The sequence below is a fragment of the Macaca thibetana genome, chromosome 2, assembly GCF_024542745.1.
Source record: "Macaca thibetana thibetana isolate TM-01 chromosome 2, ASM2454274v1, whole genome shotgun sequence".
Classification (NCBI taxonomy): Eukaryota; Metazoa; Chordata; class Mammalia; order Primates; family Cercopithecidae; genus Macaca; species Macaca thibetana.
In genome coordinates this window covers 112,437,014-112,455,456 of record NC_065579.1, presented here as the reverse complement: position 1 = coordinate 112,455,456, position 18,443 = coordinate 112,437,014, and the positions used below count along the sequence as shown (strand labels likewise).

General features: G+C 46.6%; 1 protein-coding gene across 5 annotated transcripts in view; it reads right to left on the bottom strand.

Moving 5' to 3' along the window:
• Positions 1-18,443, bottom strand: part of FLNB (filamin B) — a 166,480-nt gene that overhangs the window by 91,419 nt on the left and 56,618 nt on the right. For all 5 annotated transcript variants that reach the window (XM_050781117.1, XM_050781113.1, XM_050781114.1 and 2 more), the window contains exons 2-3: positions 4,228-4,476; positions 2,731-2,828 (exon numbers count right to left, since the gene is read on the bottom strand). In XM_050781117.1, coding sequence (XP_050637074.1) covers positions 2,731-2,828; positions 4,228-4,476 — 347 coding nt within the window. The remainder of the gene's footprint in view (positions 1-2,730; positions 2,829-4,227; positions 4,477-18,443) is intronic.

Sequence of the window (18,443 nt, the reverse complement as noted above, 5' to 3'; positions counted from 1 at the left end):
ATCAGTGTTTTTAACCATTTTTGAGAAATTGCAGGCCCCTTTGAAAGCTAGGGGCCCCTCTCCAAAAAATTCTGCATGTAACTTCCAAAAGTTCATTGTCCTCCCCATTCCCCAAAAGTCCATTTACTCCTCTGGTCAAAGCTTTCAAAAATGATAAAAGGATAAACTATAGCAAGTCAGGAAAATGAAGAAAGAAGCACACACAGGATGAGAGCATGTTACAAAAAAGTGCACAGGTTAACCAGCTTTTTCCTTTGCTCATATATTCATGGTCTGTATCTGTATTAACTCTACTAATTAAAAAAGGTAAATAAAAAAGAAACAACATGTAAATATTAGATATGTGATCTCAATATATTAGGAGCCATTAAAAAAATTGGGAAGCCAGGGGTGGTGGCTCATGACTGTAATCCCATTGCTTTAGGAGGCCGAGACAAGAGAATCACTTGAGGTCAGGAGTTTGAGACCAGCCTGGCCAACATGGTGAAATCCAATCTCCACTAAAACTACAAAAATTAGCCCGGTGCGGTGGCAGATACCTGTAATCCAAGCTACTAGAGAGGCTGAGGCAGGAGGATGGCTTGAACCCAGGAGGTGGAGGTTTCAGTGAGCCAAGATCATGCCACTGCCCTCCAGCCTGGGTGACAGAGGAGTAAGACGCCGTCTCTTAAAAAAAAAAAAAAAAAGAAAAGAAAAAAGAAAAGAAAAGGCTGGGTGCAGTGGCTCATGCATGTAATCCCAGTACTTTGGGAGGCCTAGGTGGGCGGATCATGAGGTCACGAGTTCGAGATAACCCTGGCCAACATGGTGAAACCCCATTTCTACTAACAATACAAAACTAGCCGGGTACGGTGGCACACACCTGCGGTCCTAGCTACTCGGGAGGCTGAGGCAGAAGAATTGCTTGTACCTAGGAGGCGAAGGTTGCAGTGAGCTGAGATTGTGCCACTGCACTCCAGCCTGTGTGGCGGAGCAAGACTCCGTCTCAAATAAATAAATAAATAAATAAATAAATAAATAAATAAATAGGGAATGGGTGAATTTCTCTTGACATTCAGTTTAGGAGCAAGACTAGACCCATCCTAGACAGGTGACCTCCCTGAAGGTGCCACCTCAATTTCAGTACCATCACCTGACCCAGCCCTAAACAGCATGCAGAGTCCTCCCTGCCTCCAGTAATGGTGCTAAGGAGGTAAATCACACTTCCTCGGATGAACAGAGGCTCTGTCTCATGAACCAGGTTTACCATGTGCAACGAACAACAGACGTGTCCAACTTCCCTCCCCATGTGATAAAAAGCACCAGAAAACATTCTGACCATTAGCCTGCAGGAACAAAAGAGCTACTTGGGTTTCAACAGTCGCCTTCAATACATTCCATAAAAAGTAGGATGTGTGTCGATTTGGCATTTCTTCCCGGCAGCTCCTTCAACAACTTCACCCATGCCAACATCACATGAACGTAAAAAGGAGACGGTTTAGGTTTAAGCGGAGATGAAAAACACACCACACCACTTCCTGAGTGGACGAGCCAAGAAACAAATGGGCCATGTAAGAGAGACATGACTCCAAAACCAAACCAAAGAAACAGGCATGTTGTTCTACCTTCCAAGGGACCCTGTTACAAAATACACTGAACTCAGACCTCAGTGCAGCCTATAGCGAGGCCATCAGTCCCATGGCACTGGCTACCTGTAATCTTCCCTGGCTAGCCTTTGGACACGGGACTCATGGTGCCTAACTGTTAGAGGGAGTTTCTGGAAAGAAAACACTGGTTTTCCTCCCAGCTAGGAAGATCAGACTTCAACTAAGCAATGTGACTACTGTAGATTGTATCCAAGACTTACTTGATTTCTGAGTCCTCTTGTTATATTCCTATGATAGAATTACGGGTGATAGAGATTATTCCAGAGTTTCCATTAATGGTGGATTATCCCAGCTTACATGTTTTTAAAAGTTTTAAGTCGGCTGGGCGCAGTGACTCACACCTATAATCCCAGCACTTTGGGAGACCGAGGCGGCCAGATCATGATGTCAGGAGTTCGAGACCAGCCTGACCAACATGGTAAAATCTGTCTCTACTAAAAATACAAAAATTAGCCAGGCGCAGTGGCATGCACCTGTAATCCCAGCTACTCAGGAGGCTGAGGCAGGAGAATTGCTTGAACCCGGGAGGTGGAGGTTGCAGTGAGACGAGATCATACCACTGCACTCTAGCCTGGGCGACAGAGCGAGACTCCATCTCAAAAAAAAAAAAAAAAAAAAAAAAAAAAAAAAAAAAAACCAAAAGTTTTAAGTCCTGTGACTTTTCCTAAGCTACTGGATTAAAATTACCTTTTAAAATGTAGATTGAAAAATGTTCAAATACTATCAATTTCTTATGGCTCAACCTAATAGTTAGGGTTCATATTTGTAGTCTGGGGTTTAAAGGTAGCCTTCAAAATATTTAAAGAAGAAATACTAGGAAATTTGCCAGTGTGTGACAAAGAAGAGTGACACGAAAATTTCTAGATGATCTACATTAAACCAACACACTGAGATCTATAAGCACCTAAGTCAATAAGAACCTACTATTATGAGTAAACTGAGGAAGATGAGAGCGCATCACAGGCAATGCTCTTTTAAGTCTCAATGCCAAGAAGGTCAGGCTGCCTCCCTGACCCAGGAAGGCATCCACAGGACAAGCTAGTGGTGGGGGCAACCTCACAGGACCTGGCACACTTGTGCATACCTGTGGGACACCCAGCCAGTCATCTGCCTGCTGCATGGCTTCTCGTGCGTTATCTACAGGCTTCTGCGGGTCCCAGGATTCCCAGTCTGGGCACAGACCTGTTAAAAGAACACAAAAGATGCTTTTAGCATTAGCTGATCAAACAGATTAAAGGAAACCATGTGCCTAAACTAACCCCATTTGTTCTTTTAGTTCAGAGAATGATTTTTTCTTAAAATCTGAGCAAATCATATATTTAATAGGCAAAAAGTATCACAGGTATGAGTGTGCCAGGGTATAAAATATCCTCCATCACTGAGACTTCTCCTCTGGGTGCTATGTTCTTGCATGAAGATGGGGATTATCCATTCCTTGAAGGAGTGGTGTTAAAAAATAAACAAAGCTTGGAAAAAGCCCGGTGCCTTTATGCAGGAGGGATTTTTTTTTTTTTTAACTCTATTCCTGGATATACCTAAAAAGTCTAGAGTAGCATCCTGTGTGATTCAAAAACCCACTTGCTCAAAGGTGCATACCTAGAATTATCTTAAAAGGCTTTATAAGCACAAGAGGTAAAGGACTAGAGTAAAAACTCCCAGGTTTAAATTGGAAAGAGGTATCCTAAAATGTGTCCTTAAATGGAAGTAAAAAAGAGGATATTAGGAAATCAATTAATGCTGCACTTTGAATTTTTCCTGGATGACACCAACTTATAGACGCTCAAGGAAGAATGAGGCCTTCAGCCCTCCCCTACCCAACTACACTAGTTCTGCTTTGAGTATGTCAAGAACCACTAACTAAATACTAATGTGCCCAGTAAATACAGAATACACAGTAAATGGAAAATATGATTAATACCTTTTTTTTTATTATTAAAATCAACTTTAGGGGGTGTGTGTGTAAACTCTGGCTCTGGTCTTTCTACCCATCAGTCTAAACCCTCCAGTGGGAATAATTATAGCCTTCATATACACTCAGCCACTAAGAAATAAGCAGCCTATCAAGGGTGGAAAAGGCTCCAGTTGAATCCTGACCAAGTGCTATTTCACAGTAACACAGAAAGAAAAGGGTGGAGAATGCCATATATAGTCAAACCAGTGGTTAATAAAAATGGGTACTTTCCACTCCATGGAAGTTTTTAGATTTTCATGCCAAGCCACCTAATAGGACCAAATGTTTCTCCAAATCCAACAAGAAACTGAGCACCAATGTGGGAAGACACAGGATTTTGGAGTCTGGAAGCTAAACCCAAGTCTTGCTTCTAAGCACCAACTCCTTCATTGGAATTTGGATAAAAGGTTCAACTTGATGCTCAAACATGTCTATGGATATATCTAGAAGATCTGCCCTTGGAAGGGTAAAGAGAGCCAGTTTTAGTTTCCTTAGCCGTTTTATAATGGGCCAAGACCTGGAGAAATACGCCAATCAAGGCAAAGATAGCATTCCTGTTGAAAACCAGAATGTTTGGGACCCACACGCCCCCATCCTGGACAGATGGTTTAGGCAGCCCTGCGCACTTACCTGGAGCACAGCTGTCTACCAGGGCTCCCAGGGCTTTGCCATCTTGCCAGTTCTGGTTAAAGTTGGTGATGGGCAAGTAGGGGATCTTGTTCTGAATCCACCCCAGCAGCCTCTGCTTTGGCGTCTGCTTCTTGGCATCATCATCCCCTTCATCCTCCCACACGGGCATGGAGATGGAGTAGTGGAGGATCAGCGTCCACACCAGACCCAAGATGAGCTTCAGGTTCCCATCCACAATGGCTTTGCTATCTGCGGAGAGAGGCACAGGCTTGGTCAGTCCTTTGGGTTACACAAGTGTAAATTATGCTCCTTATATAAATGTAAATGGAGTCTTCAACTATTAGAGAACCATACTGAGATACTTAAGAGTGAAAGGATGTAATCCTGAAATTTGCTTCAAAACACCTGAGGACAAGAAGAGATGAAATATGATTCCAAAATGCTGTTAACGGATGTCACTGGATCATCGGTTCATGAGCACGTAAGATACCACTGTCGCTACTTTTCTGTATGCTTAAAATTTTCCATAATAATGGCCAGGTGCAGTGGCTCACTCCTGTAACCCCAGCATTTTGGGAGGCCAAGGCAGGAGGATTGCTGTGAGCTCAGGAGTTCAAGACCAGCCTGGGCAACATGGCAAAACTCCCTCTCTACCAAGAAAAAAATAAAAATTAGCCAAGCATGGCAGCTCACTCCTATAGTCCCAGCTACTCAGGAGACTGAGGTTGGAGGATCGCTTGAGCCTGGGAAGCCAAAGTTGCAGAGAGCCAAGGTCACACCACTGCACTCCAGCCTGGGCAACAGAGTGAGACGCTGTCTCAAAAACTGAAAGAAATCATTTCACAAATATAGATGATAAAAAGGAGTGACTGCATCCCAGAGGTAACAACCTGCTAACCTGGTAGTATACAGTGTACCAGATTGTGTGTGTGTGTGTGTGTGCATGCGTGTGTGCACGTGTGCACGATCTGGGCTCACTGCAACCTCCGCCTCCCGGAGAAAGAGGTACCATCTTTCTCGTCAGGTACTTCTGTGCTTCCAAATTCACCAGGGTCCCTGCTACACACAGTCAGCTCTTAAACATATAGCACCTCAGAACCTACACAACACCCATCTGATCCGCTTTCCACTCTTGCCACTCCCACTCACCATACTGCAGGCTCAAAGACTCCTCGTTCCTGGACTATCTTGCCCTGAGCCCCTGGACCTCTTCGTGTGTTCTCCATTCCTTTGATGGGAAGACCTTCACCCATCCTCCTGTGGGACAACTCGTGGCTCATAATTCTGACACCAGATTCTACAGCTGGTGGCACTTCACTCCCACCAGCATTTACGTGTGAGTTCCTTAGGCTCCCACCTCACTCCAGAACTGAAACCGCTTGCTGGGGAGGGACTGAGCTGTCTGCATCTTCGTGTCTCCCCAGCCACTCACCAAGAGCCACCTGAACGCTGGTTGAACACATGCCAAACTACACTTAATGAAACCCAACCACAACCACATGAAAAGCAACTCACATGCTGATAAGGGGTGCGTGGCATGCCACTCAAAACTGAAAGGGTGACAGCTTTATTTAATTAACCTGATTATTGTTATTATCTTCTTGCAACAAAAGACCCTCTTTAAGAGCCCACACCCAAACCATCAGAGAGAAATCATCAGAATTTAATTAATTAATCAGAATTAATTTTGTAGTTGCAGATTCAGTCATAATAAAACTTGATCATCTAACCTGGAAAAAACAAAGAGTATCATGGAGTGGCTGGTAGGAAAAACTAATTCAAGCAATCCTCACTCAAAGTTAAGGTTCCCGAGGACTTTCTCTATAATGAACTGTATAAATAATAACTTCGAAGCAGGACTGTCTACATAATTCATGGGGCTCAGAGAAAAATGAAAATACAGAGTTCCTTGTCCAAAACTTAAGAACTTCACACCAACATCCATTTTCTACTCCCCAAATGTATCACTAACGTTTAAGCCAGGCCCCTAAATACAGGAAACAGATACAAATTCACTGTCTTTTCTTGTAATTTAGCTCAAGAATTGCTTTCACTACCCACTTCCTCAAATTCCCATCTTTTGCCATGTGTTGCTGTCTTTAATTGTCTGAATCTAGCTTCACACACAGCCTCTTGCTTTTTTTAGTTTCTCTTCTTCGCTCTCTTTTGCAAGCATGAGTCTTGTTGATCCTGGGGAGGATAACCTGATTTTGGAACCATTTCCCAGCTCATTTCTCAGTATTACCAGAATATACATCAAACTTAACTCCTAGGGGAGCAAGACCTGCCTGCCTCTAGACCAGTGGTTCTCAAAATTTAGCAGGTGTCAGAATCACCTGAAGGACCTGTTAAACCACAGAAAGCTGGGCTCGCTTTTCAAGTTTCTGATTTAACAGGCCAGGGGTGAAACAGGAGAATTTGAATTTCCCATAAATTCACAGGTAATGCTGATGCTCTTGGTCTGGGTCATAATAGTAATTCTGATCATTCCATATTCTGTTTGTTGTCTCCTTTACTGAAAGTCTTTATATCATGGGTTCTTCCCTGAGTGTGGGGAAAACCTGTGCCTTTACTCTAACCAACAGAACAACGGCAGAGGTGACGGGCTATTACTCCCATGACCATATTATGATGCATGAAACTCCACTTTAGCAGACAGGAGACAGATTCTCTTGCTGGCTGTGAGGAAACAGGCAGCCGTGTCATTACCTGCCTATGCAGAAGGCCCCGTGGCAGAGATATGAGTGTAGCCTCTAAAACCTGAGGTTAGCCTCCAAGCAACAGCTAGTAAAAAGCTGGGACCATCAGTGAGACAATCACATGGAAACGGACTCTTTTAAAAACCTGAATGAACCTGAATGAATCTGAATGAAGTGGATTTTTCCTTAGTTAGGCATTCAGATGAAAACACAACCGAGATGGCACCTTCCTTGTAGTCTTGTGAGACCTGGAGCAGAGGAGCTGGTCTTAAGCCATGGCTGGACTCCTGGCCCACAGAAACTGTGAGACAATAAATGAGTGTTGTTTGAAACTGCAACTCCCTACTGCCAAAAAAAAAAAAATTAAGAACTTCAAGACAGCAACAGCAGAGCAATAAATCAAGCACAGGGCCCTTCTGAGCACACAGGTCATGTGGTCATGAAGCCAGCCCTCCCTTTTAAGGTCCTGTGGTCAATCAAGGAGCAATGGTCTGCATAAAACTCCAGGCCCTGCACAGAACTTGGTTATCCAAGGAATTCACCCCACGGGACCAGACATTTCCTGAGCTGGAAGTCCTTGACCATGACTGAATTTTTTGGATTAGCTATCCTGTTATTTGGTTGTTGTTTTGAAGTGCGATTGATTACAGAGTTACTACCTACTGATTATCAGAAATTCCAGATCAAACAAGTTCCCATGCCAATTTCCTTTAAGTTAAAGGGAGAAGAGCAAACTTCAAAAGGGTAATTAATAAATAAATAAATAGTGGGTATACTGTCGGGGTAATGGTGGTGGCCAGGCACCCTCAAGGCATTGATCTCTTGCACAGGAGGGACTGGATGGAGCTATGAAGTCTCATTGGGCCACAGGCATTAGCCTGCAAAACTCTAACTTTCCCAAGTTACATGTTAAATGCTTTTCAAAAGCAGACTCGCAGATTTGATTCATAAACCTAACATGAAATCATTAACATGAAATCAGCTTGCTCTATTTTTACCCAGCTTACACATGCTAGTCAAAAGGAATGAGACACAAGTCTTTTTTGAAAAGATTTTGGGGGAAATATGACCTAGTTGAAGTCTGAGCCAAATTTACAAAAAATACAATGCCCAGAACTTCTGTTTCCAATCGAATTCAAGGTGGGTGTTCACATGGGAAAGCCCCCTTTATGGTCTCATTGGGATAAACGATACCTTCCGTCTGCTATTCTTTTTTTTTTTTTTTTTTTGAGACGGAGTCTCGCTCTGTCGCCCAGGCTGGAGTGCAGTGGCCGGATCTCAGCTCACTGCAAGCTCCGCCCCCCGGGTTCACGCCATTCTCCTGACTCAGCCTCCCGAGTAGCTGGGACTACAGGCGCCCGCCACCTCGCCCGGCTAGTTTTTTGTATTTTTTAGTAGAGACGGGGTTTCACCGTGTTAGCCAGGATGGTCTCGATCTCCTGACCTCGTGATCCGCCTGTCTCGGCCTCCCAAAATGCTGGGATTACAGGCGTGAGCCACCGCGCCCGGCCTCCGTCTGCTATTCTAAGGAGCTACAGAGAGAGCAGTTCTCATTCCAAAACTGATTTTGACAGGTGAAGGTTCAAACGCTTCACCAAACTCTTGGAACAATAAAAAGATGGCAACTTGCCCAAAGACCTCCAGGTTCCCATCTACATGAAATAGGAGACTCCCCATGCCTCGAAAATGAAATGTTACACAGCATCACAGGGTCAACAACGTCTGACCATCACGTAGATGACGCGCTTTTCAGACCTCATGGTTACGCCGAGGGTAAAACGTGGAGCAGAACCTTAAGAGGAGGAAAAGGCCAGATGAGACGGAAGCCTTTCAGCAGGATTCCATGTGAGGCCCATGAGTTGCTCGAGGGCCTTTTTCGGGAATAAAATAAACCAACGCCTACCAGGTCCGCCCAACCACCTAGAATCTGCTTAGATTTCAGTGGGTTGGAATTGGGCCATGGGTTTCTCCTCCTCAAATCCAGCCAATCACAATTCCCACATAACTGGTCCTGGCTCTGGACAACCCTGACCCTCAAACCACATACATTTTCTCAAACTACTTAAAATTACTCAGTGCTGCTTATAAGTGAACAGGGTGGGTGTTTTTTGTTTTGTTTTGTTTAATAGCTAGAAACTTAACTTGAGCTACTACAAATTCTGGGATGGAATGTTTTCATGTCACTTCTGTAAATCAGTTCTCTGGTCCTGGTGAAGGAGCATTCTGGAATGGACGCATTTACGGGGGTGGAAACCGGCTATTTTTAGGCAACCTTCAGAAGCATCTTGGAAACATCTTATTTGTGGACGAGTTCCCCAGAGGTCAGGGAGATGGTGGCCTTTTACCACCTCACATCAGGAGGGCCCAGATCCACGCTACCATGTGTATGCCTACTACATTCCTGCACCAAACCATCCAGGGAGTTCCCAGAGGTCAGTTCCAGCAGCTTCTCTCCTGGTTGTTACTGATTAACCAGGGTGGCTGAGGTGGTGGCCCATGAGGAGAGGCATGGACAGACACTATTCCACATTTTTGCCCTCCTGGGAAGGAATAGGTCATCCTTTGGCCATAAGGCAGGTAGCCGCTGCGTCAGAAACAGCCAACAAAGTGACTGTAAGAATCAAGGAGAGGCCGGGCACAGTGGCTCACGCCTGTAATCTCAGCACTTTGGGAGGCCGAGGCAGGAGGATCACTTGGGGTCAAGAGTTCGAGACCAGCCTGGCCAACATGGTGAAACCCCATCTCTATTAAAAATACAAAAATTAGGTGGGCATGGTGGCATGTGCCTGTAATCCCAGCTACTTGGGTGGCTGAGGCACAAGAATCGCTTGAACCTGGGAGCCAGAGGTTGCAGTGAGCCAAGATCGCCCCACTACGCTCTAGCCTGGGAGACAGAGGGAGACTCCGCCTCAAAAAAAAAAAAAGAAGAAGAAGAAGAATCAAGGAGAGATAGGGATGTGTAGGCCAGGCGGTTCATCTCTGTAATCCCAGCACTATGGGAAGCTGAGACAGGTGGATAGCTTGAGCCCAGGAGTTCAAGACCAGAGCCTGGGCGACATACGGAGACCCTGTCTCTACAAATAATTAAAAAAAAATTAGTCAGGTATGGTGGTGAATGATCATTAGTACCAACTACGTGAGAGGCTGAGGCAGGAGAATTGCTTGAACCAGGAGATCAAGGCTGCAGTGAGCCATGATCACGCCACTGCACTCCAAGCTGGGCAACAGAGTAAGACTGTCTCAAAAAAAGAGAGAGAGCGAGCCTGTAATCCCAGCACTTTGGGAGGCCAAGGGAGGCAGATCACGAGGTCGGGAGTTTGAGACCATCCTGGCCAATATGGTGAAACCCAGTCTCTGCTAAAAATACAAAAATTTGCTGGGTGTGGTGGCATGTGCCTGTAGTCCCAGCTACTCGGAAGGCTGAGGCAGGAGAATCGCTTGAACCTAGGAGGCAGAGGTTGCAGTGAGCCAAGATGGCACCACTGCACTCCGGCCTGGGCGACCAAGACAGACTCCATCTCAAAAAAAGAGAGACATGGGGTATGTGCTTGACACAAGTTACCAAGCCCATAGACACTCACACTAAGACTTGGCCATCTGGGAAACAAGGTGCCATGCACTGTGCACTCTGCCCCCTCATCTCTACCACCCGGAGAGGCTGCATGGCGGAGGGGTTGCAAACACAGGCTCAGGAACCAGCAGCTTGACTAGATACATAAGTTTGAACGATCCATCTCTGAACCTTATTTTTCTTCATCTACCAAATAGAAGTGGCCACAGTCAACTACTTCCCAGGGCTGTTGTAAGGAGTAGGTAGGTTAGAGAATGCCAAGTGTCGGGCGGGCACAGTGGCTCACACTTGTAATCCTGGCACTTTGGGAGGCCGAGGCAGGCGGATCACTGAGGTCAACAGTTTGAGATCAGCCTGGCCAACATGGTGAAACCCTGTCTCCACTAAAGATAAAAAAAATTAGCAGGGCATAATGGCAGGCGCCTGTAATTCCAGCTACTGGGGAGGCTGAGGCATGAAAATCACTTGAACCCAGGAGGCGCAGTTGCAGTGATCCGAGATCACGCCACTGCACTCCAGCCTGGGCGACAGAACGAGACTGTCTCAAAAAAAAAAAAAAAAAAAAAAAGAGTCAAGCACAATGCCTGTCTCACAGTTGGCTGCTTAATAATGTTCCCTCCCTTCCCTCCATCCTCATTTTCCTAATACTTAAGTACCTGCTATGTGCCAAACACTCTTCCCTAGGGCCAGACATCCACAAGACATACTCCAAGTGTTTTGTGCAAGCAACAAGAAATGAAAAGAAGTACCTTGTGAATTAACAGGTGGTTGAAATGTTCAATTTGTCACTTCTCTGAGTCAAGCAATTCATTAGGAGGGCCATGACCGCCACCTCCAAGGCCCCTGCTCCTGCTCCAAGGGGAGGCTGACCGCTAACGCTGCAGCAAACCTGGGGCACGTGAGGACTCTGCAAGGAGGACGTGTCTGAGAAAGAATTTTAGGTGGTTCTTGGTGCTGCTCTGAGGGTCTTGTCTTGGGCCATGCTGGCCTTCTAAACCACGCAGCTCAGACGTGTCCTTGCAGAGATCTCACATGCAGCACCAAGAACCACCTGAAGAATTGAACTATGGGCTGGGCACGGTGGCTCATGCCTATAATCCCAGCACTTTGGGAAGCTGAGGCAGTTGGACCACCTGAGGTCAGGAGTTCGAGACCAGCCTGGGCAATATGGTGAAACCCTGTCTCTACTAAAAATACAAAAATTAGCCAGGCATGGTGGTGGGTGCCTATAATCCCAGCTACTCAGGAGGCTGAGGCACAAGAATCACTTGAACCCAGGAAGCAGAGGTCGCAGTGAGCCGAGATCACTCCATTGCACTCCAGCCTGGGCAACAGAGTGAGACTCCATCTCAGAGAGAGAGAGAAAAAAAAAAAAAAAAAGAATTGAACTACTGATATTTTATCAAACCTCCCTGAAAGAGAAAAGCAGCACATATGGGTCAGGGGTCTGGCCCTTCCCCTTTTTTTTTTTTAAGACAGGGTCTCAGTCATCCAGGCTAGAGTGCAATGGTCAGTCTCTGCTCACTGCAGCATCCGCCTCCTGGGTTCAAGCGATCCTTCCACCTCAGCCTCCTGGGTAGCTGAGACTACAGGCACACGCCACCCACCTGGCTAATTTAATTTTTTATAGAGACGGGGTTTCGCCGTGTTGCCCAGGCCGGTCACAAACTGGTCCCTCCTTAACATCCCAGTTTACCTTGCCCCATGCTCACCTGGCCTGGAACTCCCTTCCCATCCTCTTTCCTGACCTGGCTAATGCCTCTTCTATATCCAACTCTGCACAAAACTAGAATAGATCCTGACTGTCTTGGCTGCTTGGGTGAGCCTACAGCAGCAGCAGCCTGTGAAGAGCTGCTGCAAGGCCACCCCACATTGAAAAGGTCAGATCTCCTGCATCCAGACCCCAGGCCAGCAGGACCTGGTGCCCACTGATAGTCCCGGTCAGTTTTGCAGTTTCTCTCCATCCTTGCCTGTTTTCTGAGCCCAAACAAACCATGGCTGAATTGTAGGCTTCAGCTGTCCAAACAAAAGTGCATTCTGAACCAAAGCGGGGACAGCTAACAGCTCTCCTCAGGTCCTCAGTCAAAACCAAGGCAGATGCAACCCATCTCCCTGGAGAGCAGGTTAACGAGGACCATGTCGGTCAGCTGTCCTGGTCAGCTTCCCAGGACCGGAGTCACATTTTCAAGTCCCACAGCCCTTCCATCCACACAGCCAATGAACTGTGCACTTTGGCTCAGGTACCCCAGAGGCCCCTGGGTAGGATGAAGGGGACCAAACTGGTTTATCTCCTCCTGCTCAGGGATTTTCTCCAGGGCCTTGATCCAATAAAATGCTGCATGCCAACAAGGCAGACTCAAGGCCCTGACAACTGATGCCTATCTGTGGCCTCGAAGATCCTTCATCCCCTTCTCCCTCCCAGGCATGCAGCTTCCACCTAGATGGTCAGCCAGCCTCCCCTGGAAGTCAGTGGTGTGCCTGTCTTTCAAATGGGCAACATATGGTAGGAAACGAGCCACAGCTTCAGGACCTGAACAGTGGGTGTGCCTGCTTCATGCACTCTTTCCCTGATTGCCAGCCAGGAGCCTGGACAGCGCAGTCAACTGGCTTTGGCCTGCACTAGGAGAGGCCCAGCAAGGTGAGGGAAGGAACCTGGGTCCCAGATGCCCTGCCAACCTGAAGACTGAAGACTGAAAAAACCCACACTCTACATGCTTTCCACAACTGTTTTTGTTGTTATTGTTTTTAAGAAAACCTCTGCCCTGGCGCGGTGGCTCACACCTGTAATCCCAGCGCTTTGGGAGGCGGAGGTGGGCGGATCAAGATGTCCAGAGATTGAGACACCCTGTCTCTACTAAAAATACAAAAAATTAGCCGGGTGTGGTGGCGGGCGCCTGTAGTCCCAGCTACTTGGGAGGCTGAGGCAGGAGAATGGTGTGAACCCGGGAGGCAGAGCTTGCAGTGAGCTGAGATCGCACCACTGCACCCCAGCCTGGGTGACAGAGCAAGATTCTGTCTCACAAAAAAAAAAAAGAAAAAAACAACCTCTGTTACAGTGGTGGTTGAACTATAATGTGGGGATGTTGTTCTCTGGGCTTTGGAAGACCAGAAGTCACATGGGCCTATCTCCACTGGTGAGAGAAAACATAAACCACAATAAAATAAAAGTAGACAAGGGGACTGAAGTTGGCTGGATTTCCAGTTCTCTTTCTTGCTCATGAACTACTCAAAGATCACAAAGAAGGTGTTTGAATTAATTTTTATCCACCACCGTGTCAAGGGTTCAGATAATATAGCGTTGACTTGGCAGGTCTTTTTATGTTAGTAGTTTTTCAAGGGATGATACAGTAGATCAGGAGTGCCAAGTGGTGCTAGCACACTGTGTTGAGAAGGATTCTGAGGCCACATCTGGATTCAGCAAAAAAAGGCTGCTAAAATGCATTAGAAATGTTGTCCATGAACAGAGTATGGAGAATGGAGGCAGTGAAGATCAGCAATGCCTGCCCTGGGCATGGCATGGGGGAGTGGTGGCCAGGATTTCTCCACAACAGAATTGAGTAAACATTCCCTAATCCCTGATTTGAGATTTCTACTATAGGCCCATAACACATTCCTTATGCATAACCTCAGACTTCAAATTCCCTACTTTGCCAACTATTCCTTCTGTTCTCGCTCACTTGCTGGACAATTTTTGCCTCAAATATTTGGAACGAATCACTTCATAAATACCTTATTTTTATTTTGGGATAGAGAGTTTGGTGAACTTTCAGCTCATAGAATCTATGACGGTGTACTGCTTCATAAATTATCCCAGACACCCTATTTCTGGTTAACAGGAATCGCTGTATTTAAAAGTTCCATTTTCATCACCCAATGCCTTTATTTTCAATGCCACTTTTGAAAAGGTAAAATTTTGAGAATTACTTGATATCCAACAACAAAGCCACCCATGATCAATGAGATGGGTCTGCTAAAGGGCCTAGGATATAGTAACTATCTTACCACTTTCTATCACTGGAAAATCCTTTAAAAGTTAAAACCAGGATTCTAACCTCGTTAGAAAGGTTAAAGAAGGAAAACAAAGAAGCAGGGCGTGGTGGCTCACGCCTGTAATCCCAGCATTTTGGGAGGCCAAGGCAGGTGGATCACCTGAGGTCAGGAGTTCGAGACCAACCTGGTCAACAGGGTGAAACTCCGTTTCTACTAAAAATACAAAAATTAGTCAGGCATGGTGGCAGGCGCCTGTAATCCCAGCTACTCAGAAGGCTGAGGCAGGAGAACAGCTAGAACCCAGGAGGTAGAGGTTTGGTGAGCCGAGATTTCGCCATTGCACTCTTGTTGCCACTGGGCAACAAGAGCAAAACTCTGTCTCAAAAAAACAAAAAAAAAGATTAAAGAAGATGAAAAAAAGGATAGACACTCCAAAATGGTCAAAGCAATTGCGTTCTAAACTAAGTTTTAGACCTCAAAGCAACAGATCCCTATACAAACTCATTCTGTTGCTGCCACACAGCTCTCCTGGACAACTGACAGTTCAAGACCCCCAAGGATGCCTGGGCATGAGCAGGAGTGGAGGAGCTCAGAGCCCAGCCCCCGAGAGGCTCAGGTTAAAGCCCAGCATGAGCTCTGGAGGCCTCAGCCTGATGGCAGTCTGTGTCTCGCTCACAGCTTCCAGCTACAACTGCTCGGCAAACATTTCCAGCTGAAATAATAAACGCTGGCTGTGAATGGAGGTCCTCATGACCTTTTGACTCCAGCTCAGTTTGTCATGTGGTGAGGCCACCTCACCTGAAACACAGCCCATGCTCCTGTGAGCTCAGCCAGGCCCACCCTGGGGCTGTGTACCCCACAGGGAATCCCTCGAGGAAAGGAGTGATAGGTGAAGGCAGGGGGAACCATGCCTGGGAAAGACTCCTAAACACCTCTTCTCCTTTAGATCTATGGCAACCAAAATCAATGGCAGCTCACTCTCTTCCACCCCCTCTCCTAGGCCAGGCCCCGTGCCACTTGCATCACCCTGTGCAATCCTCACAATGACCCTGTGAGGGTGGCTTTTAGGGTGAATCCCATTTTACAGATGACATAACAGAGGCCCACAGAGGTGAAGCCAACTGCCAAAAGTGACACAGGGGGAGAATCTAGATGGAAACTCACTTCTCTCTGTTGCCAAAGCCCAAACTCCTACTCTTGCTACTTCCCTGAATCTACATCATCTCATAACAACTTGATGAAGTGAGCTCAGTTACAACTCCCATTTTGGAGATGAGGAGACTGAGTGCAGAGAAGTGATCCACCCACATGCTGTGCTTGGGAGGTAAGTCAGGCTTCTCTGCCCCCCAGGGCAGGGCCTCTGAATTTTCACCTGCCCCAATCATTCCCACGATGCCCACACTGCCGAGGCTCTCAGGGAAAAACATGGTGGACAGGCAGCGTATGAACCATATAAACACAGGGCACAGGAGGCACAGAGAGCACAGTCCCTTTGTCTCAGCCATGACTGACTCAGTCTCTGCTATACCCTGAGAACTGGGGATTTTTTTTTTTTTTTTTTTTTTTTTGAGACGGGGTCTAGTGTCTTGCTCTGTCACCCAAGCTGGAGTGCAGTGGCACGATCACGGCTCACTGCAGTATCAACCATCAACCTCCAAGTCTCAAGCAATCCTCCCACCTCAGCCTCCTAAGTAGCTGGGACCACAGACACCTGCCACCACACCTGGCTAGTGTGTGTGTGTGTGTGTGTGTGTGTGTGTGTGTGTGTGTGTGTGTGTGTGTGTCTGTGGTGGGGGGAGAAAAGGTTTTGCCATGTTGCCCAGGCTAGTCTTGAACTCCTGAACTCAAGCAATCTGCCCACACTGGCCTCTCAAAGTGCTGGGATTACAGACGTGAGCCACTGCCCCTGGCTGGAACTGGGGATTCTAATGATAATGGGCTGTCCCTCCATTCAAGAGGTCCCCTATGCATGCCTCACTGCTTGGCACAGAGCTATTCTCAGATAACTCCTTGAGGGAATCAGGGAACTTGAGAGAAGATGCAGCTCTGCTCTTATTTACCCAAACCTATCAGCCTGTGTGTTTTCCAGAAAACAGAAATCAGAGTTACTCATATAGTACTTGAAGATTCAATTTGCTCTATTTTTCTTTTCTCATATTCAATAAATATTTTCTAACTACCAGCCAGGTGCAGTGGCTCATGCCTATAATCCCAGCACTTTAGGAGGCCAAGGCGGGTAGATCACCTGAAATCAGGAGTTTGAGACCAGCCTGGCGAAACTCAGGAGTTTGAGACCAGCCATGGTGAAACCCCATCTCTACTAAAAATACAAAAATTAGCTGGGCGTGGTGATGAGGGCCTATAGTCCCAGTTATTCGGGAGGCTGAGGCAGGAGAATTGCTTGAACCTGGGAGGTGGAGGTTGCAGTGAGCCAAGATCGCACCACTGCACTCCAGCTTAGGTGACAAGAGCGAGACTCCATCTCAAAAAATATATACATATTTTCTAACTGCCTACTGAGCTCCTAGCTCTGTGGTGAATACCAATTATACTTTTAAATGAGAAAGTTAAATTGGCTTTAAATGACTCTACAAAGAGATAACAGCATTATTATAATGAAAACCGGTGTCCACAGGGCAAGACATTGAGGACCTTTTAAAGGAAGGAAAAAAAAAAACCTTTTGGCTTTCTGTCCCTCATACTAGGCTATGTTTCCTGAGAGTTTTTTCCCCCTTTTATGATAAAAAGTTCATGATAATAATAAATAGGATAGGTATTTATCCTTTAATTGCAAACTTATAAAAGTTGAGCTTTGTTACAAAGTCAGATCAAGGTGGTTTCCTTGGTTTGAAAGAGAAGAAATCCGCTTCCATTTTTCCCCTATAACTCACCTCAGGTTACAACTCGTATAAGCCTGTTATAGAGATGGCAACCTGCCCAAAGATTGTGAAGTCATAAAAGGAACAAAACTCCTAATTTAAAGTCTTGAGTAGGAACCAAGCTAGGCCGGGCGCGGTGGCTCAAGCCTGTAATCCCAGCACTTTGGGAGGCCGAGATGGGCGGATCACGAGGTCAGGAGATCGAGACCATCCTGGCTAACACCGTGAAACCCCGTCTCTACTAAAAATACAAAAAACTAGCCGGGTGAGGTGGCGGGCGCCTGTAGTCCCAGCTACTCCGGAGGCTGAGGCAGGAGAATGGCGTAAACCCGGGAGGCAGAGCTTGCAGTGAGCTGAGATCCGGCCATTGCACTCCAGCCCGGGCTACAGAGCAAGACTCTGTCTCAAAAAAAAAAAAAAAAAAAAAAAAAAAAAAAAAGGAACCAAGCTGAGGAAAATTGCAAATAATTTATAACCGCTGGCTCTGACCATCACCACAGAAAGGGGAGGAAGCCACAAGAAAGGAGTCCCTCAGAAGACAGATAGGGGGAACTCTGCCTGCTTTACCTACACTGACACTTTCTGGATGGTTCCTCCCTGTGCCCTGTCTTTAGCTCAGCTGATGGTACAATTTTATGAACCCAAATCTGGACCTTTCAGCCCACAATTACGTGAGGAGGCCTCCGAGCACACGTCCCACCCAATCCCAACAGAGCTCTCTGCAAAGAACTCTCTCAGCCCAGGGACTGACCTCTTTCTTACAGGTGGAATTCCACGCCACCAACATCCAGAGTAAAAAGCATGGTGCAGGGATGGGTGGAACCCACTCAAAGAAAGGGCAGGTTGCTGGCTGAAGTTACTGGTGGCCAAGTCACCCAGGAGTCAGGGGCATTAAGTCAGTCAGTGATGGGGCAGCTAGAAGTTCAGACGTCCTGCTGGGGCGTCAGAGAAGCCTGGTTCACCTCCCAAGCACAGTGACTTACTAGCTGTGTGACCATAAGTGGGTTGAGTCCCTGTGCCCCGTCTCCTCATCTGCAAAATGAGAGTCGTAACTGCCTCACCTCATCAGGCTGCGGT